Source organism: Primulina huaijiensis, chromosome 13, assembly GCF_012295235.1.
Source record: "Primulina huaijiensis isolate GDHJ02 chromosome 13, ASM1229523v2, whole genome shotgun sequence".
NCBI classification, from domain to species: Eukaryota; Viridiplantae; Streptophyta; class Magnoliopsida; order Lamiales; family Gesneriaceae; genus Primulina; species Primulina huaijiensis.
In genome coordinates, this window is record NC_133318.1 from 5,056,911 (window position 1) to 5,083,682 (window position 26,772).

At 35.0% G+C, this 26,772-nt stretch overlaps 1 protein-coding gene across 2 annotated transcripts; it reads left to right on the forward strand.

Annotated features, from left to right (window-relative positions):
• Window positions 1–8,612: 8,612 nt before the first annotated feature.
• On the forward strand, window positions 8,613–14,017 carry LOC140956314 (delta-1-pyrroline-5-carboxylate dehydrogenase 12A1, mitochondrial-like). 2 transcript variants are annotated; one of them, XM_073413027.1, is made up of 16 exons: window positions 8,613–8,825; window positions 9,475–9,554; window positions 9,794–9,897; window positions 9,980–10,047; window positions 10,228–10,285; window positions 10,386–10,499; window positions 10,862–10,945; window positions 11,172–11,276; window positions 11,378–11,491; window positions 11,910–12,041; window positions 12,160–12,249; window positions 12,386–12,475; window positions 12,550–12,759; window positions 12,890–13,000; window positions 13,429–13,508; window positions 13,594–14,016. In XM_073413027.1, exons 1-16 carry the CDS (start codon window positions 8,734–8,736, stop codon window positions 13,730–13,732), a joined length of 1,671 nt encoding a protein of 556 aa, XP_073269128.1. In that variant the 5' UTR covers window positions 8,613–8,733; the 3' UTR covers window positions 13,733–14,016. The 2 variants fall into 2 exon arrangements, with proteins under 2 accessions (XP_073269128.1, XP_073269129.1); XM_073413028.1 differs by lacking the exon at window positions 8,613–8,825 and having other exon boundaries at window positions 9,551–9,592; window positions 9,799–9,897; window positions 13,594–14,017.
• The last annotated feature ends 12,755 nt before the right edge of the window (window positions 14,018–26,772 follow it).

Genomic DNA, 26,772 nt, shown 5'->3' on the forward strand with positions numbered 1-26,772 from the left:
CCTCGGTTGTGACTGGGTAGGTGGTGGCTGGAAAGAGTGAACAGCAGATGATCGTCTATCAGCCTGAGCCACTGATCCAGATGAATCTGCTCCCTGAGATCGTTGAGAAACTCGTTGTGGACAGACTTTGGCAAAGTGTCCCGGCTGTCGACTGATGTTGCAACTACCAAGCACTCCTTGGCATTGCTCTATTGGATGTCTTCCCCCACATGTTCTGCAATAGACCCCTGTATAACTCTGGCTAGAACCGGTCTGTCGTGAGCCACTGGAACTAGATGAACTACTTTCAGATTTCTTAAACTGTTTCCCTCGGGCTTTCAGAGTATCCTTCTTCCCACTGCTGCTACCACCACTATCAAATCTGGGAGGGGGTTGGTGGAATTGGGTTGAAGGTTGTTACTGTTTCTGTGGTTGAGCAACATACGAAGTTCCTCACTGCTTGATCAAGCCCGCTTCAGCTCTTTTTGCTCTGTTCAAAGCATCAGTAAAATTATTCGATCGCCCCGTATTACCAGTGTAAAAAAATCAGGATCAGCCCATTGATGAACTGATCAGGCACAGCTTCATCATTATCAGCAACATGAGGAGCAAAACGTAGCAAGGCAGAGAATTTGGCTACGTATTCTTCAATACTCAAAGGACCCTGTTTCAGGTTAGCAAAATCTGCCCCCTTGTCCTTTCTGTACTATACTGGGAAAAATCGTTGATAAAATTCGGCTTTAAAGATCTTCCAAGTAATCACCGTACCTCGATGCTCCAAAGCTCTCTTGGTTGTGAGCCACCAACTCTTCGCAACCTCATGTAACTGGTGCCCAATCAGTTTGACTCTATGCTCATCTGTATAGTCAAGTGAATCAAACATCTCAATATCATCAAACCAGCTCTCGTAGTCAATAGCAGTTTCAGTGCCTTTCAAAGTCGGCGGTTTGAATGACTGAAATCTCTTTAACAGTGTTTCCATGAGTGTCGCTGTAACATCCATCGGATTATTTGACGTACTACCCTATTCTGGGACCCTTCGAGGAGGCATATCTGATTATCAAAATGGTTAGTAATCAAATATATTAAATCTGTCTCAGTTCTCCTCTGATCATCATACCTCTGATCAAGAATCGGTTCTAATTCATTCTCCAATAATATATGTTTCCAATCAAATCAGATAATCAAGTAAACATGTACTTTCTAAAACAGTAAAACATGCCACAGAAGCAAGAAAGAAAATTCAATGTACTCTGCTCACTCATTTCTATTTCAGTCTAAGGAACATACAGCTCTGATACCACCTGTTGTGGGGATCCCGACGCTAACTCATTTTCTTAAATCATCATTGGGATTAAATGGATAAATTACATAATCTAGGTCGAATTTTTTCTTTTTTAAAGGCGAGCACTTAATAAACAAGTGTTGAAATTACTACAACAAGTTATGCTCTATTTTATTCAATGTACAAAATCAAGTTCAATAGCTACAACATGATCCAAAATACAAAACTTGTTCAAAAGAAAGTCATACAAACTAGTGTTTATCAACTACATGTCACGTGTTGAACCAGTAGATCTATGTCTAAGTCCCAATCACCACTCTAATCTCGATCTTTCATCCTCTTCTCGACCCTGATCCTGTCCCACCTGTTGTCATGCACACATACAAACACAACAACAGCCGGATAACTCTGGTGAGAATATATTTCCCAGTATAAACAATGTATACATGCATTTTATATAATCATATACAAAAGCATAAAGCATTTGGCAAACACATGTATCATAGGTTAAGAAACATAATCGAAACCAAGCTTTAAATCAAACTCTTTAACTCTTAATTTTTGACTAGACTCTTATCTAATCTAGGGATCCCTATTTGAATAAGAACTTAACAAGTCTCCCACCTACTCTCCCATTCGAGGTGGCGGTACGTCCCTATTCCCGGACTTCGGCACACTATATCGAGTGTCTACAATAGGAGTCGATCTTCTCCTAAGCGCACGATATAAACCAAACGTCCAGTGACTTGGCACCTCTACCAAAGACTCATTCAAGATGTCTATCTCATAATATATGCATTTCTATAACTCAATGTACTAAGCATATTAATCTCAAGCAATTCAAATACATCAAAGCAATAACAATGTAGTATGTGATTTTGGGAACTCAAGTTATATCTTACTCGAGTTATCTATCCTGGTTTAACATTGATTTATACCTTTCTTTTCGTGCTTTGCTCGTTCTTCTATCGGTTTCGAAGTTGAATTCTCGAGTTCGAAGCCTTCAATACCAATCTGGAATGACATTATCACAAGTCACAATATCAATACACAACTCAAAGCAAGACATGGTATGATCAATACTCAATCTAGCTAAATCTCAACGGCACAACGGCGCAATCTCGAGATACTCGGCAACTCAAACATCTCTAGGCAATTATCAATAAGCCATAACCATCAATAAACATCAACCACACTCCAAAATCTGCACAACTCCATTCAACATAGGCTGGAAAATGATAACAATAGCATACATGGTCCGTTCTTCGATCCGGTTTCGATTATATGTTTCCCATAATCTCAAGAACACATAATATCAATCAAATCATGATTTCTCCAGCACCAAATTTCTGAATCATGCAGGAAAGTAATAAAACTTACATCTTTCGAAGTTATTGGCGAGAGGAGCATGAAACTATGTTCGGATCGAAAATCGGATGGCCGGATCTTGAAAAATCAACATTCTAAGATAGAAAGAGCTTGAGGATTTCCATGGAGTTTATCATTCGGTTCTTGTTGAAATTTCTGAATGGAAAGGAGAAGGTTACACATTAATATGCATGGCAAGACATGTGGCTCATTTTTCATTTAGCACGTCTCGCGCATATGCGCGTCCAAGGCTCGCGAATGTGCAAGAGATTCTCTGTCTCGACGCTTAGCATTACACATGCTCGCACATATGCGAGCCTCATCTCCGCGCATATGCGCTAGACGTTCTGTCTCGGCACTTAGCTGTACCTGCTCGCGCATATGCTTGCCTCGTCACCGCGCATATGTGCGAGACTTTCTGTCTCGGCATTTTGGCTGCTCGCGCATATGCGCGTCCCGTCTCCGCGCATGTGCGCGAGAATCTCTGGTCTCCACATTTGCTTTTCCACTCAAATCCATTAATTGTACTTTAGCCCCTGAAATCTTCACTATTTGCAATTCTGTTAATAAATCAATGTCTGATTACGATGATATAATTTCGGGCCTTACATCTGGCCACTCTTACTTGGGTGCAATTCATGAACATTTTCTATGAGAAGTATTTTAGTGCTGACGTCTGAGGACGCTTGAAGAGGGAGTTCATGACTCTCCGTCAGGGAGACATGTCTGTGGCTGAGTTCGTTAGGAAGTTTGATAGGGGTTGTCACTTTGTGCCCCTTATTGCTAAGGATGTTGCTGAGAAATTGAGGCACTTCTTGAATGGCCTTTGACCTACTATACGCAGTAATGTGATACTGATGCGACCGACGGATTATGCAACTGCCACTGCTTGTGCTTTCCAAGCTGAGCAAGCTTTGAAGGATATTGATTTTGAGATGCAGCAACACCAGCAAAACTCTGAGCCAGTCAGCTGGCACTTTCAGTTAGCGTCTTAATAGCTTCAGTTTTGGCTCGGTAATCAGTTTCATCTTCCTGCGCACCTCGATAAATCATTAGAAACAAAATAACAAGTTTTGTTAACAACAAAATCAAGATTGCGAACATGAAATGTTCCAACAATCTTTCTCTTTTTGATGATCACAAAACTTGAGCAATTAAAACGATTTTTAAATTTTTAAAATTTTAAAATTTAATTGATTCTCCTCCTTTGTTAGAATAAAAAATATTTAAAACAATTAAAAAAAATTTCATTTTGAGGGATAAGAAAGCTCCCCCTCAAGAACTGAATTCAAAACGAGTTTAAAAACATTTTTCAGTTCGAGGGATAACTTTAAAGAGAACTCCCCCTCAAGAACTGAATTAAAAACTCTCCCAAAAAAATATAATCATTTACGCGATTAATGAAGTTTTAGCATCATTCAAGCAGTTTAGGCAACAAATGTTAAGATAGCAGTTCAGTTACATGAAAGCTAACAGGATAAACATGATATTTATTTAATCAAATACGAGTCCCTTGTATCATACATTTACGCACACCAGCAAGTGTAAGGGAAATTGCTACTATAATAACAGACTTTAAATAACATCAAATATCAGTTAGTTTATACATAATAGAACTGTATATACTAACAACCGGTCGCCTTGAATGCTTTGAAAGCTGCATTGATCTTGAGTCTCTTTGCCAGAAGAGCAGCTAATTTGACTTGAACTTGATCTCTTTGCCGACTAACTGGTCGAGCTGACTCAAACTGGACTCAACTTATGATGAACCGCATTGATCATCTACTCTTATCTGATATGACAATGAAGCGGCGGCACTTCTGATGATTAAGCTCCACTTAAATCATCATTTTCAGCTGGTAGTTGGGTTTCGTCTGTTGATCAGCTGAACCGTTAAGCTTGCAATTGAAATCTTGTCCACTGAAAAGTTTAGCTAATCTGCTGTCAGCTTGGACTCAACACCCTGCAAGATGCTAGATCATTAAAATTAAGGAGTCGAAAGAAATGACTACAATGTTAGTTGCAGAGCCAAAACCTTCTATTTTCTCCCGGTAAGCTCATATAAAATTTTTAAGAGGATTTTGAAATCCATTTTAAATATCATTTTAAAACATCAGCTTTCAAATGTCCTTCTTAGAACAGCTAGCTCTGATACCAATTGATGGATCGTGTGCTCAGCACCTTTAAGGTGCTTTCAACACAACAAATCAATGAGCTGCAATAGCTAGTGTTCTAAGAATGTTTACACCGATGAATTAGATCGAGTTTGGTATTAAACCAAGCAGAAAATATTTGAAGTAATCTTTCGTTAAGAAAACTGATAGATTTTATATCATGTGCAACTGAATAACTGAAATACGTGAAATCAGTTAGAGCTTATATCAGTTCATTTATGGACAGAACTGAACTGATATCAGCTGAACTGATCAAAACATTTAAGAACAAAAACAAGCAGTTAAACAGAAATAACACAAGAGATGTTTATGGATGTTCGGAGACTTCAACTGCTCCTACGTCACCCCTTCTACCACCTCGGGTAGGATCAACTAGAAGACTTTGATCTATACAATTGATTTGTACAAACCCACTCAGCTTATGACTTACCCTACTGCCTAACTGAACTCCTAGCCTAGACTGAATGCAGCACCTTTCAGCCAACACTTGTTTAACGTCTGTGTATCAAAGCCTACACACACAAGTTTTACGTCTTTGTGCAAGACTCACTCAGCTATTCAATAAGCTCAACTCTCTGATAAATGTGAGTGATTGTGTGTTTGTGTGTGAGAACTGAATAATGAATATCTCACGAAGGTTTTCTCACACACTGAGGGAAACAGGGCTTCTATACTAAGCTGATAACACGTTGAAGTGTTTCCTCTTTTCTTCACACACTTGTTCTATCTCTATGTTGGTCTTCACTGATATTCTATTTATAGGCGGAAAACTTATCGTACAATGATACTCAATAATTTTATCCGTTGCAGCTTGAATGTGTTCTTTGAGATTCGTGTCTCGACTTTACCAACAGCCATTCTGGAACATTTTGGCTTTATGCTTTGTTACAATGTCCATTATTGTACTATTGATAGTACAGATTCTTTTGTGTCCTTGTGCGTAGCTGGAATCCATTTGGATAAGCTTGTCTTGATTTGCAACTAATTGATTCCTAACTGATGCTCTAACTGGTCATTTGAACTGATCTTCAGTTGGGCTGGTGAAATCAGTTGACTCGTCAGTTGAACTTATTTCACTCTTTCAGTTGAACTGGTCAGCTGGGCTCTTCATCAGTTGAGCACTTCATCAGCTGGCCTGGCTTCTGAAGTTCTCCTGCTGAACCACCTATCAGCTGGACAATCAGTTGAATTGTTCTTTGATATACCAGTTGAGCTGATTCAGTTTGGACAATCAGCTGACACTTTCAGTTAGCGTCTTAATAGCTTCAGTTTTGGCTCGGTGATAAGTTTCATCTTCCTGCGCACTTCGATAAATCATTAGAAACAAAATAACAAGTTTTGTTAACATCAAAATCAACATTGCGAACATGAAATGTTCCAACAATCACTATGCTGTTGAATCTTTCATAGAACTCATTCATTGTTTCCATTCTTCATTTTGATATTATCAAACTTTTGAATGTCCACCATCAACTTGTTTTCTTATGTCTGGTTATTCCCTTCACAGATTTGAGTGAGCTTCTCGTATATCTCCTTAATTGTAGAACAAATTTTAAATTAACTGAAAATATTTTAATCTAAAGTTTTATAAATTATATATTTGGATATTTTATCTAGATAAGATTTTTTTAAAAATATTTGGCAGTCCATTTCATCCTTGGTTTTTCTACCATTTGGGGAACATCTTATGTGATGACAACAACTATATTTGCTTTCATGATCTTCATAGGTCATTTTGTGATGATGTACCACATGTCATCGTCTTATGCTGATAGATGTGCATGTATTCGAATCTTCCAATCATCATACTATTCTTTTGAGAATATGAGTATCTTATTAAATGAAGTCATAAGAGCATATTAAATATCCAGAGATCAGAAAATTTTATTTTGATACCACTTATTAGGATTGAAAAGAAGTTTAGATGGGAGTTGAACTCTTTTTAATTAAACTGACAAATGAGAAAACTCAAGTTGTGTGATTAGCTGAAGTTGATTTTCTAATCAAAACTAAGTATAAGAGCAACTAAACAATCAGTGCGAAAACAACTTAAAATACAAAGTGAATATTAAATACTCATATGAGATCAGATAAGATGAAAATAAGTTATTTTAAGTAAAGGAACGAGAGTTTGTTTTTGGATGTTCGGAGACTAACAACTCCTATGTCACCCCTTCTTCTGTTTCCAAAAAGATTTCACTGGAAGATTTGATCGATACAACTCTTTGTACAAACCCACTTCAGCTCGATTTACAGTCCTAATGAACAAAATCTCCTAGCAACTAGTTCAACACAGTTTAATCTGTTTATAAACAAGATTCTGACATTTATAATTATTCTCATCCAAAAATGATGCTTGTGTATACAAAAATAAGTGAGAATAAAATGTGCACAAAATGATCTTTAAGATGTTCTGATAGAAAATTTGAGATGTGTGCAAATTAGCTTAGCAAATATCTTTCGCAAGATGCTGAGATTTTAGAGGATACTTGATAATAATCAATGTAATGGTAGTTCTCTTCAAGTTTGATGCATATTTTTTTATAGGTGTTGGTCCCAATGTTAGTAAATAAGGACAATACTCACAAATGTACTGGATAACTAACAATTATGCAGAGGGTGCCCGCGTCCTTATCTTTTATACAAAATAGTAATGGCCAATTAAATCTTCATGTACACTAGCTGAAACAGGTAACCAACAAATTTTTTATTCTATCTTTGCTGATAACATTCAAATATTACTTAGATATAACTATTTGTTGTCTTAAAAAAAATGTCGTCAGATCAGCATGTGGATCGGTCTATTTTGGTCTTTGTTCAAACTGACATAAGTATGATTCAGACCAGTCTAGTTGCAGTCAGCGAGTCTTGTCAGTTCAGCTTTGTTCAATAAACTTCTTCAGTGATCTACATTTATCAATTTAACTTAGTCAGATCAATTTAATTTGTAATTGTCAAAATTAAAATTTATCTTTTAACATACAATTCCACCTTCAATTTGGCATGTTATATGTAATATATTTTCCCTTGCATTGATTTTCTTAAGATTTATACCTTTTTAATTGGCAAATTGTGAATGTGCGCATATAAATAATAAGTCGTGTCTGCGTGCGTTGTGAGTATACATTTTTTTAGAAAAAAAAATGAGCTATTTGAACGACAATTGGTCATGGAAGTTACAAGAAGTCATGATTTATTTATTTATTTATATATATATAATATTATTTAATTACTTGAATAATTTTGAATTTTAAATTTTAAATAAAATTTATTTTTTCTTTATTTCATATTTTTTATTTTATTTTGTGTAGCAGCTCATATTTTTTTTTAATATTTAACCGTGGCATTTTAGGAAAACAAATATTTTCCACGTTGATATTAGTACTTTCAAAACAAGATAACGGAGTAGGCTAACATACAACCTATCATTAAGTGAGACAGGGCTAGACAATTCATCACTTATGGGAAATTATTTTATATGACGGGACGAGTCGAGTCGAGTCGAGTCGACTCAACGAATATAATTACGTGAGATGCCACTAAAAGTTTTTGCATAAAATTAAACGAGGGGTTGATGCTTAATAATTAATAGCGGTACAAGTATGTATGTCGTAAATTAAAATATGAAATTACCAAAGTCACACTTCTTACACAATTAATGCATAGATGGTTTAAATCCGGCCCGATTTGATTTTGAAGTCAAATTTCAAATAAATGGGTTCCCCCAAAGGCCCAAAATCAACGGGCCCAAAACTGATTCTAGAGATGAACATTTTGATATACATGATGATGATTGATGGAAATGTAACGAACGAACTGATAAAGCTGAAGTTGGAAAAATCATTCATCCAAATCCAATTTTGCACTTCAAATAATAAAGTAGTGCGTTGCCCAAAATTCTGTTCCATTCAACTCGAACTAGAAAACATGTACGGGTCACTGGGATTCAGGATTTTGAAAAGCAAAGCGCCTGCGCAACATGCTTTCAGGAATGGGTTCGGCACGTATAATTCTTCGAGGTACTTCGAAACTGTATGCTTTAAGGTTTCTTGGATTTACGTCTGTGGAATTTTGTGGGAAGGATGAATTTTTCTGGGTTTTTGTTGTATTTTAAGAAATGGGATTGCAGGTTTGGTTGTTATGAATGAGAGAACACTTTATTGATCCATTTTTAAGTTGATATGTGGTAAATTTAGACAATTTTCGTTTGCTATTATTTTTCCAACTTCGGTTTTATCAGCTCAAATGAAGGCACCCCAAGGAAATTTGAAGTATTTTGGGGGTAGTTATGTTTCTAAAATTTGTAAACGCAATCGCCTTTGGTTGCTCTTGCACTGGCTATCGTCTTTGTTGTGTAGTAGGACACTTATTCTTTAGTTTGATGGAAAAAATAGAGAGAAGGTTGAATATAAGAATAATGTGGGATGGTGAAGTATGGAGATGTATGGAAGGCAATGTGGATTTACGTGGTTGCACTAAGTTTCTTGCTCGTGTTAAACTAATCTTCGCTTTTGTATGAGTTATTGTGATTTATTATGACCTGTTACAGGTTCTTTGATTGTTTTAGTTCGTATATACCTAGTATACTTTATCTTAAACGCTGTAAGTTTTTATCTGGTTAAATTCTTAGTTTATTATGAACTTCATGCTATCTTATGTATAATGCAGATTTGTTCATATGTTACCTTTTGCCACCGTGAAGGTTGAGGAAATATCAGGTGCTCAGCCTGCAGAAGTGATGAATTTGGGTACGTAATACATGATCCAAAGCAGAGCTCATTTAGTTGTGAGTACTGATTTCTTTTGATGACAGGCACAACTTTTTGTGCCAAAAAGCAAGTACATACATTCATATCATCCTTTAGCCGATGACATTTTCAATGGCTATTTGGTTAAAGTTGGTATTGTTCTCAATAAATGAACCAAGTAATTCCAGCTTGCTGTTAATTACAAAGCAACATGACCTTACTCTTTCTTGGATTTTTAGTGCAGGGAAGTTGGACTAGATCTTCTAATTGGAATACTATTTTGGATCCATTAAATGGAGAATCTTTTATTAAGGTCGCCGAAGTAGATGAAAAGGGAATACTTGTAAGTCTCTTTGATGCCAAATGTTGTGGCCGTGTTGAAATCCTTACCTCAAATGTGTTTTAACACTTCAGAATTTATGCAGCCTTTTGTGGAGAGCTTGTCCCAGTGCCCCAAGCATGGTTTACACAATCCTTTTAAAGCGCCAGAAAGGTTGCGTAAGATGATTTTCCTCTCTTCTGTAATTCTTTTTTCTCATTTGTCTTAATCAAGATTGTTTAAAATTCTAGACTACTGTCTTTTTTTTTGGCAGCATGATCTTGTAGTGAGTCATTAAGTGCGCTATGTATATTTGATTTTAATTAAATTAATTCCAATTTCCCCATGCACCAGGTATCTCATGCTTGGAGATGTAACAGCAAAAGCAGCCAACAAGCTCTCTCTTCCAGAGGTAAACTGCTTCTATCATAGAAAAATCATGTGTTCACAATTATAGGTTAAACATTCGAGATTTTACCTTTACTAGATCATAAGTCTTGTTTTGCTCCTAGGTTTCGGACTTCTTTGCTAAATTGATACAAAGAGTGGCTCCAAAAAGTTACCAGCAAGCACTTGGTGAAGTTGTTGTCACTCAAAAATTTCTCGAGAATTTCTGTGGTGATCAGGTAATATTTTCTGGGCATTTTAACTTTATAGTGTAATTCAAGCTTGGGGAGAACTACGACCACTGCTGTTTAATTTAGTTCTACTTACTACTTTTGGTTTTGTTCGTATAGATGTTAAGCGTTTTATCGATCATTGTATGAATGTTTTTATCGATTTACTTTTATTCATATTCCTTGCGACATTTTAGACATATTTTTCTGCTGCTTTCTAGATTTTCTGAATTCATTTATCCTTCGATATTTGAAAGGAGTATTCGAGATCGGAGAAGCTCAAAAAATTATTTAAAGTGAAATTAATAGTAGCACTTAGACAATTCTTAATTAAAACATGTAAATAACCTTGTGTTCAATTCATCTTGCAGGTTCGCTTCCTAGCTAGATCATTTTCAGTACCTGGAAATCATCTTGGTCAGCATAGCCATGGTTTTAGGTGGCCTTACGGTCCTGTAAGTCAACTTTTGTGGAAATATTCATAAGATTCAGCTGAATGGATGAAAAACTTATGTACACGGTCTGTACAATCAAATAAAAAATGTGGCACTCTTAATATTTAGTTATTCCTAAATATTATCACTCTATTTTGTAGACCTCAAAGGCTCCAATGCATCAGCTTAATTTTTATTTTTCTGAATGTCCATTTCTTGATAAGTTACAAAAGTTCTGATGCATCAGGTGGCAATTATTACTCCCTTCAATTTTCCTTTAGAAATTCCTGTGCTTCAGCTGATGGGTGCGCTCTACATGGGGAACAAGCCTCTGCTTAAAGTTGATAGCAAGGTAAGCCTGATTTTACTTTTACAAATTTTATTTTTATTCGATATCCTGTATTTCTATGTATTCCTGCTGTTAATACGTTATTGCTTTATATTATCTCAAAGGTCTGCATAGTTATGGAACAAATGATTCGGCTATTGCATCATTGTGGATTGCCTAAGGAGGATGTTGATTTCATAAATTCTGATGGGAATACAATGAACAAACTTCTCATGGAGGTTAGTTCATTTAATGGACAAATGAATGTGGTTCAATATTTACGATTGTTTCTGTATCACAAACTTGAAATTAATTAAAACATAATTTGCAAAAATTATAAAATATATGCTGCTTTTAACTTTCTATTCCATGAGCGAAAATCCTGGCAATAGAATCTAAATTATATATATTCCTTGAATCAAACATACTATAAAAATATCAAAGTGTCTAGATTTTGCATATCATCACGCATTGTAAACAATGATTACATGCCATAATTATAAATTTTAGGTGTTAACATTGGCTTCATGCATGACTGGCCCTGCGAGTCACATCGTCATTTTGAGATCTTGGTATAGATCGACTGCCTTACATTTCCAATTACATCAGCGTTTTTTTTTTTAAGTAAAAAATATGAAGTACATGGTATATCATCAGGCAAAACCACAGATGACTCTCTTCACCGGAAGTTCAAGAGTGGCCGAGAAATTGGCTGTTGACCTCAAGGGTCGTATCAAGTTGGAAGATGCTGGCTTCGACTGGAAGATTCTTGGCCCTGATGTTCAGGAGGTTCATAACTTTTTCATATTTTTTTTTTTGTAAAAAATTATACATATTCATTTACAAAGTGATCATTTTTTAGAATTTTATTCACATTATATATGTTTTCAATTTCTTTTATCCACAGGAAGATTATGTTGCATGGGTTTGTGATCAAGATGCATATGCATGTAGCGGTCAAAAATGCTCTGCACAGTCCATGTTATTCATGCATGAGGTAACCTCCATCAGTTCGGTGTTTTCTGATTCTTATCAATGATTTCATTCGCTGCTTCTCTTTTTATCTAATTGTTTATGTTGTCAAATTCAAGAACTTATTTAAATTTGATCTACTTCTTTCTTGAATGATTCAGAACTGGTCTAAAACTTCACTCGTTAGTAAATTGAATGATCTTGCTGCTAGAAGGAAACTCGAAGATTTAACAATTGGTCCTGTCCTTACTGTAAGTTCTATTTTTTCCTGTTTCTTTCATTCTTGAGTTCAAAAGCTTTGCATAAGACATCTTGTTCGTCTCAGTTTACAACAGAAGCAATGCTCGATCATACAAACAAATTGCTTAAGATAAAGGGATCGAAGCTTTTATTCGGTGGTGAAGCTTTACATAACCATTCTATTCCAGCAGTATATGGTGCCATTAAACCCACTGCTGTATTTATTCCACTCACAGAAATATTGAAGGATGATAATTATGAGTTGGTAACAAAAGAAATATTTGGTCCGTTCCAAGTAAGTATTTACAGTCTTGCATCAGAACGCTAGAGCATTTTTAACTTAAGTTTTATCATGTAAAAATTCAACCAAGACAATGGCTTGCCAGTTGACTGACAAATCTTTTCGATGCGTCATAATTTTCTAGATTCTCACGGAATACAAACAAGATCAACTTCCTTTGGTGTTGAACATTCTTGAAAGAATGCATGCACATTTAACAGCTGCGATAGTTTCAAATGATCCTCTATTCTTACAAGTAAGGCCAAACCTCTGCATTCTGATGAAAATTTGTATTTTTCTGCAGAAGAGTTGCTTTTCTTTTGATATAATTTTTAGACTAGTTTATCCTAAACACCTCAATGCGAAAGTTATTTGGTTTCAACTTTTTGTGCTACAAGAGTTGATCCGGCAACAGGAGAGCGGTTTCGTGTAATTTTTCTAAGTGTAAAGTTCTCTTGAGTCTGTCCCGGTACAGTTGTCTCTGATGGTTGATATTGAACGTGATTAAGCTATTTACGTATTCGAATCCTTCTTGTTCAACACTCTCAGCCCCAACTTTTCTCCCATGTTCTCATTTTTTTCATAATCCAACTGTCAACGTAGCATAATCATCCTGATAACTTGACCTCTGAATCTTTTACCTGCAATATCAAGTATATTTGTCTTGTTATTATTACTGTACAGGAAGTTATAGGTCATTCGGTTAATGGAACTACATATGCTGGTTTGAGGGCAAGAACAACTGGGGCCCCTCAAAACCACTGGTTAGTAAAAAGTTGAGTGCGAAATTTTCAGTTTTGTCAACTCGTGTTTGACTCGTGGGATCGTAAAAACGAGGATATTTTGCAGGTTTGGTCCGGCAGGTGATCCGAGGGGTGCGGGTATAGGGACTCCAGAAGCTATAAAGCTTGTTTGGTCGTGCCATCGGGAAGTCATTTACGACCTTGGCCCTTTGCCTGAAAAATGGGTAATTCCTAAGGCAACCTGACGAAGATGGATGGAGTAGCTCCGAATTTCTATGTTTTTAGTTTACTTGTCTTTAGGTGAATTTTGGTGTGTTTTATTGGGATCACTCACAAAAAAGGTCTTAGGATATAAAAAAGAAGATTTCTCATTCACGTGAGAGAACTTCACCAGGCAGCGACTTTCTCACGCAGAACTCAGAGAACATAAACGTACAACCACCTTCTCTTGGAACTTGGAAGACGAAGGAGACTCTTAGAGAGGAGGAGAAAGATAAATTAAACAAGAATCAAGTCAATCAAACTGAGATTTTCTTATTATTGTCTAGACTTTATTTTTATGAATTCAAATCTTGTTTTTTATTTTTATTTTTGGAATAAATTTCTTTATATTAAAAGAATTATATTGTCAAACAATATTTTTTTATATTTGTTTTGTTTTCAATAGATTATTTTTCTTACTTACAATAATTGTTTGATGCTGATTTAATATTTTTGTTGCTAACATGATCAACTGTTTGCATGTTTGTTAATTAATCACGAGTCAGAAGAAGATTTGTTAAATATAGAAATAAATGCATCAATCAACATATAGTAAAATTGATTGTGAATAAATTGGATTTCTATGTACGGTTTTAGTTGAAAACTGAAATTGCACAAAAATCTTATACATTTACATTTAACTAAATTCAACTATGAATAATTATATGGTTAGATCAATAGGTTTTTTAACTCGATAAATCATTCAATAAATAAAGAGTAGGTCTCTTGTGAGACGGTCTCACGAAACTCTATCTGTGAGACGGGTCAACCATACCGATTTCACAATAAAAAGTAATACTCTTAGCATCAAAAGTAATATTTTTTCATGGATGACCCAAATAAGATATCTGTATCACAAAATATGACCCGTGAGACCGTCTCACATAAGTTTTTGTCATAAATAAAATATAGATTTCACCGTGATTGTGCAAGAATTTAATAATTTAATGTTTGTGTAATGCCCGAGATTTGAATTATCGTAATCCAGAATGATTTGTTGATAATCGAGGTAATTATAGACGGACCACTCCGAGACCAGAATTGGAAAGGCAAGAGTTGGACATAGGTGAGCTACAGTAGGTATCGCGCACATGCGCGGCAGAAATGCGCGCAGGGCAATTGCCGAGGCAGAGAACCTCGCGCATATGCGCGAGAAGAGGGCGCGCATATGCGCGAGCTGGTGGACTGGAATTATCCGGAGGCCGTAGGTCTCGCGCATATGCGCGAGAAGAAGACGCGCATATGCGCGAGCAGACGAGAAGCTATTGCGCCGAGACAGTAGGTCTCGCGCATATGCGCGAGACGTGTTTTGCCAAGAAATGAGCCACTTGGCTTATGCATGCACGTGGATGTATATATAATGCTTTCAGCTTTCATCCCTCAAAAAGAAAGAGGGAGGATCGAGAAAGGTCAGGGGAAAAACGAGAAAAATCTTTACGCCTTTTTAGATTTGTGATTGTGAAAGATCCGTTCGTCAGAATTTCAATCCGATTTCGGTACTGTGTTCCTATCGGCGTAGGCTACAACTGGACGTAAGTTTTGCTACGTTCTGATATGTTTTGAAATTATGATATTGTCAGAATCGGATATGATTCCTATATGATGTTCTTGACATGTTAGACATCGTATAATTAAAACTGGATTCAGGAAAAGATATCATATGAAATTGTTATGAATTTTGGAGTCGATTTGATATCAGAATTGAATTGTTATCGATTATGAGGTGTTGGGATTGAGATCTGATTGATATGGTATTGCTGGGTATATTGAGATTATGACGTTGTGCTGTTGAACAGAATTTGATTGACTTCTGACTATATCAAGTATTGATTGAGTGGTGTATTGATACTGTACCCTCGATACTGTTACTGCCAGATTGATATTGACAGGCTTTGAGTCAGAGACTTCGACATAGTCAGAGTAACAGAGTGAAAGGTATAAATTAATGTTGAGTTGGGATTGCACAACTCGAGTGAGGTTTGACTCGAGTTTCCCTAAATCACATACTTGAGTTTATTGCATTGATATTTGCAATTTATGAGAATTGATGTGTGTGACCTATTGATTCATAGTCAATGTATGTATTGAGTCATAGGCTGATTCGCCTATTCTTCGGTCGATTCGCCTATTCTTCGGCTGATTCGCTGAGTCCTTGGCTGATTCGCTTATTCTATTGGCTGATTCGATTATTCTATTGGCTGATTCGCCCAGATACTGGATATACGCATTATATCGATGCCGTTTAGGGTTGATTCATTCCTATCGACTGAGATTCGATATATTTGTCAATATCCAGACCCCTGGATCCCTAGATTAGGAATGAGTCGAGACTGAGATGATGCGTCGATTGAGTCGAGTCTGAGATGACTAGTTGATTTACAGTTTTATATCATTCATGTTTGTTGACTTGCTACATGTTCATGATAGCTGTTATATGCTTTTATATATGTTTTTATATGATTGCATGTTTACATTGTTTATACTGGGATGTATATCTCATCGGAGTTATCCGGCTGTTATCTTATTTTGTATGTGTGCATGACAACAGGTAGGGCTGGATCAGGGTCAAGAAGTGAATGAGAGAAGACAGTTAGCGTGGAGATCCGGACTTAGGAGTATATCTATTACCTCACCTGAGATGTAGTGAAGAGACGGTAGTTATTATGATTTACTGTTGTACAGGACTTGTACTTAGATCTGGATAGTGATCTTGTAAATAAGATAAGACCTATTTCTTATGTTGCGTACTCTCGTAATTTAAAAAAAAAAATTAGACCCTGTTTATTATAATTGATTAATTATTCCCAGAAAGTGATTAAGAATTGAATTAAGTTCGGGTCCCCACAGTTTGTTAATTTAATAAAATTTGGTACCATTTTGTGTTTAGTCCTTTATTTAAATTCGAATTTGAATTCTTCCACGATCATTGAATTTGTCATATTAAATAACAGTTGTCTTATTTAATTAATTTAGATGAATAATTTATCTCTCTTGGATTTATTTATTTTGTCTAACTTAAGTGATAAAAATTCTAATAATTAAATATTAGTCTATGCAGGATCGATAGTTGGACTCATCATCTATTTACAATTATTTGACATAATCCGCAAGCTAGATTTATTTTCAACCGAAATCGTCGGTCAAGTTTTTTTGTGTCATTGTCGGGAACTAATTTATTTAATATTAAAATAAATTTCTTGCTTGATTTTAGAATTTTTGTTTTAAAAAAATTATCTATTTCATTTCTTTATTATTATTTTTTTCTTTCTTTTGTTTAATTAATAAATTTATTTTTATTTTTTATTTATTGTGAAGTATTTTGAGATGGATCATCGGCAAGTATTCACGAATTTTGTCCAACAATACTCGGAACTATTTTATATTGTTTGCGGAGATTAAATTGGCAAACAAATGTTGATACCATGATTTGTTTAACTACACTCTTATTCATATTTTATATATTGGTTTGGATCAGACAACAAGAAGTTAAGTGAATTATGGAGCTTTGACAGCTGGTAGTCACTTGTTCAATAGAGATTACGACAATATGATGCACTTGTCAAATGATAGGCCAGATTTTGACTACCACTAACATCGTGATCCTTCACTTCAGAGTTGGAGTCACGAATATCTTCCAGATCAATTCTACTTTCCCAATTCCGCGAACCTATCATTTGAGCATTAAGAAGAGTGTAGTGCATGTTTGGATGAAATCGTGACCCAGTTAGAGGATATGATGATTAATAAAACAGAGACAGATAATAAGTTTTTAGAAATTCACATCAACTCTATATGTTTACTGAATGAGAAAATTGAGCTTCTTATGCAACCAATTTCTGAGATCCACCAAGAGAATGAAACGATTTTTTCCGATCAATTAGTGACCAACCTGGTATGAGTGCATGATGACAACTCAAATAATGAAGGTTGGTAGATTGATTCAAATCATGTAGAAACTCGACCTAAACAATCTCATTATACTGCAACTAATCTTATTCTTAAATAATTAAAAGAACTATCAATGTGGGTCTTTGGTATCCCAAATACTCGAGTTTTAATCTTATTGTATATTCTAATACAGACTACACATGTTTCAAAATTGACAAGAAGAGCACAAGTGGATCATATCAATTTCTTAGTGATAGACTGATCTCCTAGTTCAACAAGAAGTAGACATCCATAGCCACTTCAACTGCTAAGAAGAATATCCCATAGCCGGAAGTTGTGCACAAATCCTATTAATTCAACAACAACTCAAAGATTATAGGATCCGGTGGTATGAAGCTCCCATATTTTGTGACAACACAAGTGCTATTACCATAACATACAACCCCGTTATGCATTTCTGAACAAAATACATTGATATTAGACATCACTTCATATGGGATCATATCATGAAGAAGAATATTTGACTAGAATACATCTCAACCAGCTAACAGGCAGCAAAAATTCTTACCAAACAATTATCAGACGCTAAGTTTTCTTACTTTAGAAACATTTTTGGTTTGGTAAACCTATCTTAATGCATATATTCAGGGAGACTAATCCTTGACATTTCATCATTTTATAATGAAGTAAACACAAGTAAATTGCGATAAACAATTGTCTAGCCGATACAAAAGCTTTTCATTAAAACGGTTGAATGATTTTTGGAAGCTGTGATTTTATCCGATCGTGGTCATTTAAATATTTCATTATTATATTTGAATTTATTTGAGGGAAAATGTTTCATACTAGAATTACTGGCAGTTTTTACATGGCTTTATTTCAGTATCGTTTCATCTATCATTTTAAAATTTCAAATTTCAAATATCCACAACTGTACTGACATGTGTACTGTTGTGATTGTCCCATGAAATCACATATATGCCTCATCTTCTTCCTTTAAAAATTTTATGCTCGCACATATTTCAAAAAGCTTTCTTCAAATTTAACTCTCTTAATATTCTATGTGCTTTCACGTACGTATTTCTTCTCAAATATTCTCCACTTCTTCTCAGATTTTCTCACCAAATTCAAAGATGTTGATCCAGAAGACATGTCTTTTCATCGATCTCGAAGCAATTATCTCCATTAAGAATGAGGCTTGCTCTTGTGTTCTGGAGATGCTCGAAGCTTCCGGTCTGAGGTAGTTTCTCACCTGCAGCTCCATTTTCAATCAATATGTTGTCAAAAAGTTCTTTGCCTCTAGAAGTATGGAGCATGGGAGCGTCATATGCGCTATCGGACGATCAAATACATCATATCCAGGCTGTTTTTTGGAGATGCTCTGGAACTGCCGACAACAGGTTTGGAAAAAATTTCAGATCTTCCAAATGGAAACGTCGATATTTGGAGCACTGGGTTCTCTCTGGCTGCTAGCGCTATATCTATTTCAGCGGTGAAGCATGATCTGAAGATAGAATTTAGATTCCTTGCCAACATCGTGGTCAAAGACATTTTAGCCAAAGCATGGGCATACAACAAGATTACCCAGGAGAAGTTCAAGTACATGGAGGTAATCACATCAAAGATCGGTGTCAAATGATATGATATTCTATTTGGCACTCTCAGCGAAATGACCAAAGAAAAGGTTCAGTATGATGGATTCTCACAATATATCTATTATTTGCTTGAACTTTTGAAGGTGACTTTTGGCATCACTAAGCTGCTAAATCCAAATAAGTGGCCCAATGCTGAACAATCACTGAATTTCTGAAGAAGAACACTTCATCCATCGTCGCTGAACAATCACTAACAAATGCGGGTGCTGAGAAACATGCTCAGGAAAAAAGAAGGCATCAGTCAAAAGGAAGATGGTTTACTATGACACTGATGAAGAAGAAAACCAGGAGTATGTCCCTCTAAAGCAAGTATTCACTAGGCTCAAAACTCTGACCTATGCCTCAAAACGGTCAAATACTGATGACCCCAAGTGGTAGAAGGACGATAAGAAACCCAAGAAGAAGAAGATCGAGTTGGTACCGAAGTGACTCAACCAAAAACTGCTCCAAAAATCCAGCCCTCTCGATCAACGGTTGGCGTCCGCATTTCTGAAAATTTCGTTCCATCCACAACATCTACTTCTTCTCCATTGGACCCTAAGGAAAAAGACAAGGGGAAGATGCAACCGCCATCAAAGCCTACCACTGTTGTTCAGATATGTCGCTCTGACATTGTCACAAGTATTAAAGGAAGTGGAAAAAATAATTAAGATTTTGAACATATTGTTTGAACATGACACATCTGTATTGCTTAAGACCATTCTAGAAGAGGACCTTCTGAAGATATTGGCAGTTCTTGATGGGAAGATGCTGGATTGGGCCAAGATGGATGAAATTTAAGTTGTTCTCGGTTGCCAAACGTTCATTGATTTTCAACTAAGGGAAATCCTTCTCCAATTGATAATCATCCACTGGCAGTCAAATTTTGATGCCAACAGCCACACCGCTCCTAATGACGTTGTCGTCATCATGCAACTGGAGTTGGATGTCTTGACCATCGGCTCCAAGATTCTGAATAAGCGGATGGAGTTTGAATTGCCTCTTCAACCAATTCCCATGACCATAGAAATATATGCCAGTGAAGCTCTTGTCATGTTAAATGCAATGGGTGTAGAATAAGAAGAACAACAACAACAACAAGAAGCAGCTGGGGAAGAAAAACAAGAAACGATTGAAGAGCCTTCTTCAACCGCCAGAGATCATTCAACCGCTGATCTTGCTGCAACCGTTGGGGATACTCGTCAGGAGGTACTTCTCTCTTCTGTTAATTTTACTAATCCTGAAATAGGTCCTTCCACGATTTCTAGCGTGGATACACCACTACCTGGGGTCCCACTGACCTCAGTAGATAAAATGGTAAAGTTTATGACGAACTTTGATCTCTTTGGTGATCGGTCTGCTCACATGGACACAGATCAAGATAACAGTTCCAAGAGTGCATCTCTTGTGACTATTTTTGTAGAAGAAGTTCCGCAGTCCCCATTTTCTCCTAAGATTACTACTCAAGTTTCTTCTCATATTATCTCATCTCCATCGGTCGAGTCCGAGATTCCAAAAGATGCCTCTCCCATCCTCTCAAATCATGAAGGCACTTCTGCAGCAGATGACATGGATCATGTGGAGACTGTAAATGACAATGAACACGACCGCCGGGATTCAAACGACACATATGTTGTTGAAACTTCAAGTAAACCCGATCACATTGCGGTCTATGCACATTTTGCTGAGGTTAACTTCCATCTTGAGAAGGTCCGAAAGCTTATATTTCAATTTGATGCTCGTCTGCTCGCTTCTGACATCAGAAGTACTATATAGAGAATGCCAAGATGATAGAACGACAATGAGATTTTTACACACTTAAATCATTTTTAAAAAATATTTATAAGCAATCTTAATTCTCACAAGATATAAAGTGCTCAACAACTCACTCAACAAAGAACATTCATCCGATCTTCAAGGAATATCAAGGGCTCTTGTGAAATTACTTGACTGTTCCTTGCCAAGATCGTTTGAGAAGCGTTTCGACAAATTGAATCGAATGATTCATTACTTTACTTCATTCGTGTCGTATTGGTTGTTCAAACTTAGAGTCTCAACCATTTGTTAGAATACTAGGAGTTTCAACTTAGATAGTGGATAAGCCATAAGATTGAAGTGAGTTGTTACAAAATATTGTAAAATCAAAATCTTCTAGTGAAATCATTCCTAATTGGAACAAAAGGTGATGTAGGAGCTTGAGTCTCCGATCATTCATAAAATTAATTATGTCATTTCTTTATCATAGTTATTTATATTATTAATCCACTATATCTGAGTATATAATATTCATAAGAACAATTAGATTGTTTTAGCACAAATTTGTGGTCCGACCGTTTCTTAAAGTGTTGAGAAAATCAGGTCTTGTATAGCCAACACTAGCGACATCGGTCACATTATTTGACAGTGTTTTAGAGAAATTTTTAAAAGTATTCATTCAACCTCCTCTGAACACATTACAAATCCTAACAAAAATACTTTCATATTGGATTCGAAATTTATGGCATTCACGTGAAGGCTTGGGATTTACAAAAACAAAAAAAACAAAAAAAAAAAAACCTTATCTTCTTTATGAGAGAGAACTTTAGAAGACAACTTATTTCTCACACAGACATCATAAAACACAAAACTCAAAGAACATCAACGAACAACAATCTTCTTGGAACTTGGAAGAAGGATGTTAGGGTTAGAGAGAGTGGAAGAAGATGAATTTAAAAGGAGAATCGTCAACCGAACTCAGATTTCTTATTCCTTCTTATAGTTTATTTTTATGATTTCAAATATTGTTTTTATGTTTTATTTTGAACTTGTGTAATAAATTTCTTTAGACTAATATCATGATAGAGCCAAACAATATTTTTATATATTTTATTTGTTTTCAAAAGATTATTTTTCTTGCTTTCAATTATTGATTGACATCGATTTAATATTTATTGTGAATAGTCTGATAAACTATTTGCATGTTTGTTGATTAATCATGACTCGGAAGATGATTGATTAAATAGAGCAATAAAGACGTCAATTAAAACATAGTAAAATTGACTATGAATAGATTCGATTACTATGTGCGATTTTAGGTGAAATTAAAATTCCACAAAGATCTAATGAATTTAGATCTAATTAAATTCAATTAGGAATAATTGGAGTGTTAGATTTAAATAAGCTTAGTAACTCGATGAATCATTTAATAAATAAAATAAAGGACTTCACCGTGATTGTGCAAGAATTTAAGAATTAATTATAATTTAATATGTGTTGACATAGTAATTTTTAGTATAGTTTGTTTGTCTTAATCCTTTATTTGAATTCAAATTCTTCTTCAATCATTCAATCTGTCATATTCAATAGCAATTGTCTTACTTATTTAACATAGATGAATAATTTCACTTTTGAATTTATTTATTTTGTCTATATTAAGTTAAGTGACAAAAATTCTAGTAATTAAATACTAGTTTCCGAGATATCTGTTAAAAGTAAAAATTTACGGTAAAAAGTAAAAATCTCAAACTCACAAAATTTAGCAAACTACACACTTTATAAAATTTTCTCTCTACTCAATTGTGATTTTCTTCACACATTGAGAGACCTATTTATAGAATTTCTTTGGAAATAATCCAAAAATAAATACATCATTACATACATCATCACACACTAATTTTAAATATTTACAACTCTTATTTCAACATTCAACTTTCTTATTTTCAACATTCAAATATTACAACTCATATTTTTCAACACTCCCCCTTATGATGATGATCATGATACAATGATTGTCTTCATTACGTGTTTTATACTGCCTCATTAAAAACCTTACTAGGAAAAACCCATTGGGATAAAAACCATAGTAAGGGAAAAAGAGTGCAGTCACGTAAACTCCCCCTCATGTTAACATAAACGATTTTTCACAAATTTCGTAGATTACTCATCCCAATGTTATATATATGCTTTCTGAATATTGTCGTAGGAAGTGCCTTTGTGAAGATATCTGATGAATTTTTACTTGATTGAATGTAACGAATATCAATATCTTTATTTTTTTCAAGCTCTTGTGTGAATGCGAAGAACTTAGAGGGAATATGTTTAGTTCTGTCGCTTTTTATGTATCCTTCTTTCATTTGAGCAACACATGCAACATTATCTTCATATAGTGTCACGGGCTTCTTGTCGAATGATAATCCGCATGAGGTTTGGATATGTTCGGTCATTGATTTTAGCCACACACATTCACGGCTTGCTTCATGTATTGCAATAATCTCGGCGTGATTTGATGAAGTTGTTACAAGTGTTTTTTTCTGTGAACGCCAAGAAATTGCAGTGCCTCCACGAGTAAATACATATCCTATTTGTGAATGTGCCTTGTGTGGATAAGATAAATACCCAGCATCAGCATAACCAATTATGCTTTGATTGGTATCTTTTGAATACAAAAGTCCCAAGTCTGTCGATCCTCGTAGATAACGGAATATATGTTTAATTCCGTTCCAGTGTCTTTTTGTTGGATATGAGCTAAATCTTGCCAATAAATTTACAGCAAAAGATATATCATGTCTTGTGCAATTTGCAAGATACATAAGGGCACCAATAGCACTTAGATATGGTACTTCTGGACCAAGAATAACTTCATCATCTTCACATGGACGGAATGGATCCTTTTCTATATTTAATTATCTAACAACCATTGGACTACTTAAAGGATTTGATTTATCCATATTAAAACGTTTAAGGACCTTTTTTGTATAATTTGACTGGTGAATAAATATTCCACATTCTCTATGTTCAATTTGCAAACCTAGACAATACTTTGTTTTTCCAAGGTCCTTCATTTCAAATTCTTCCTTCAAGTACGACACAACTTCTTGAATTTCCTTATTCGTTCCAATAATGTTTAAATCATCAACATATACAGCAATAATTAAGCATCCAGATGTTGTTTTCGTATGAAAACACAAGGACATATTGAATTGTTTACATATCTCTTTTTCATTAAGTGTTCACTTAGCCGATTATACCACATTCGACCGGATTACTTTAACCCATATAATGATCTTTGCAATTTCACAGAATAACATTCTTTGGGTTTTGAACTTTGTGCTTCAGGCATCTTATATTCTTCAGGGATTTTCATATATATATTACTATNCTTTCGTTTTCGAATAAAAATCCATTTGTATCCAACAGGTTTTACACCTCCAGGTGTAATGACTATAGGCCTAAAAACGTTATGTTTATTTAGCGAATCCAATTCAACCTGGATGGCGTTTTTCCATTTTATCCAGTCATGTCGATTTTTACATTTACCAAATGATTTTAGTTCATGATCTTCATTGTCATTTATGATGTCAAATGCCACATTGAAAGAAAATATCTCATCAATTTCTTTTATATCTTTTAGGTTCCATATTTTTCCAATATTAATATAATTGATAGAGATTTCACGATTCTCATCAGTTTGTTGTTCTGATGGAAAATTTTCATCATCATGTATTTCTGCCGGAATATCATTCTCTATTTTGTGATCATCGTGTTTTTCTATACTTTTTTCTTTTTTGAGGATTTTTATCCTTGGAACCGATTGACCTTCCACGCTTCAGGCGTTCAATGAAATCATGAGTGTCTTCAATTTGTTTCTTTGGAATTTCAATTCGAGCAGGGGCTTTTACAGCATGTATATATGATTTAGTGACCCCTTTTGTATCTGCAAAGGCATCTGGCATTTGATTGATATTCTTTGCAAGTGCACAATATTCTATACATATTTTTCACATTGTTTAGTTTTTGGATCCAGATGTAAGAATGATGATGTATACCATGTAATTTCTTTTTCGACATTTTTCTTTTCTCCCCCTAACATTGGGAAGATTTTCTCATTAAAATGACAATCAGCAAAACGTGCTGTAAACACGTCGTCTGTCTGAGGTTCAAGGTATCGAATTATTGATGGGCTATCATAACCAACATAAATTCCGATCTTTCTTTGAGTTCACATTTTTGTTCGTTGAGGCGGTGCAATAGGCACATATACCATACATCCTAAAATTCTCAAATGAGAAATATCTGGTTATTTACCAAATGCAAGCTGCAATGGGGAGTATTTATGATATGCACTTGGTCTGATGCGAATTAATGCAGCAGCATGTAAAATTGCATGTCCCCATATAGAAACAGGGAGTTTTGTTTTCATAATCATTGGTCTAGCAATCAGTTGTAGACGTTTAATCAATGATTAAGCTAATCCATTTTGTGTATGTACATGAGCAACAAGATGTTCAACAATGATTCCCATTGACATACAATATTCATTGAAAGTCTGGGAAGTAAATTCACCAGCATTATCAAGTCTAATTTTCTTGATTGTATGATCAAGAAATTGATTCCGCAATTTTATTATTTGAGCAAGTAATCTTGCAAATGCCACATTCCGAGTTGATAATAAACATATATATGACCATCTGCTGGAGGCATCAATCAAGACCATAAAATATCTAAATGGTCCACATGGTGGATGAATTGACCCACAAATATCACCCTGAATACGTTCGAGAAACATAGGTGATTCATTTTGGATTTTAGCTGGTGATGGTCTTATAATAAGTTTTCCAAGAGAACATGCTTTGCATTGAAACTTATTATTTTGAAAGATCTTCTGGTCTTTGAGCAGATAACCATGTGTATTTTCTATTATTTTTCGCATCATTGTTGAACCAGGATGTCCTAATCGATCATGTCAATTGATCAATATTGAAGAATTATCAACTACTATGTTTTTCAATTGGACTTATATATGTCTAATACAATCCAGTAGGGAGCATTGATAGTTTTTCAACTACATATTTCTTTCCTGATTTATATGTGGTAAGACATATATAGTTCTCATTTTCTTCATTTATTGTCTGAGTATCATACCCATGAGAATATATGTCATTAAAACTCAAGAAATTTCTTTTCGATTGTGGTGAATACAAAGCATCATTTATCAAAAATTTTGTACCATTAGATAACAAAAAATGTGCTTTACCACAACCTTTTATCAAGTCTACAGGACCTGATATTGTATTCACCATTGTTTTTGTTGGTTTTAGTTCCAAGAAATATCTTTTATCTTGGAGAATAATGTGCGTTGTACCACTATCAGGTATGCAAATTTCCATGAGATTAGTTCCTTGTTTAGCTTTGTTCATAGCATTTTCCATATTTGAACTGCAAATATATTGTTCATTTTCCACCAATATATTGTTCATTTTCGGAGAAATCCTTGTCAACAAGGTGTGCTACTTGTTTTCTTAAAACGTGCTAGAAATTTTTTTTCCCCAAACCTCACTTACATCGGCCGCACCACAAAAATTACGTGCATAAAATATTTTGGAATCATTTTAAAATAAAACAATCAACTATATATTTGAGAAATACAGCTCATACTATAATCTCTCAAAAATCACTCAAAACATAAATAAAAAGTCATAAAATATTTTTAACATAACTTGAAATCATAAATCATAACTAGTGCG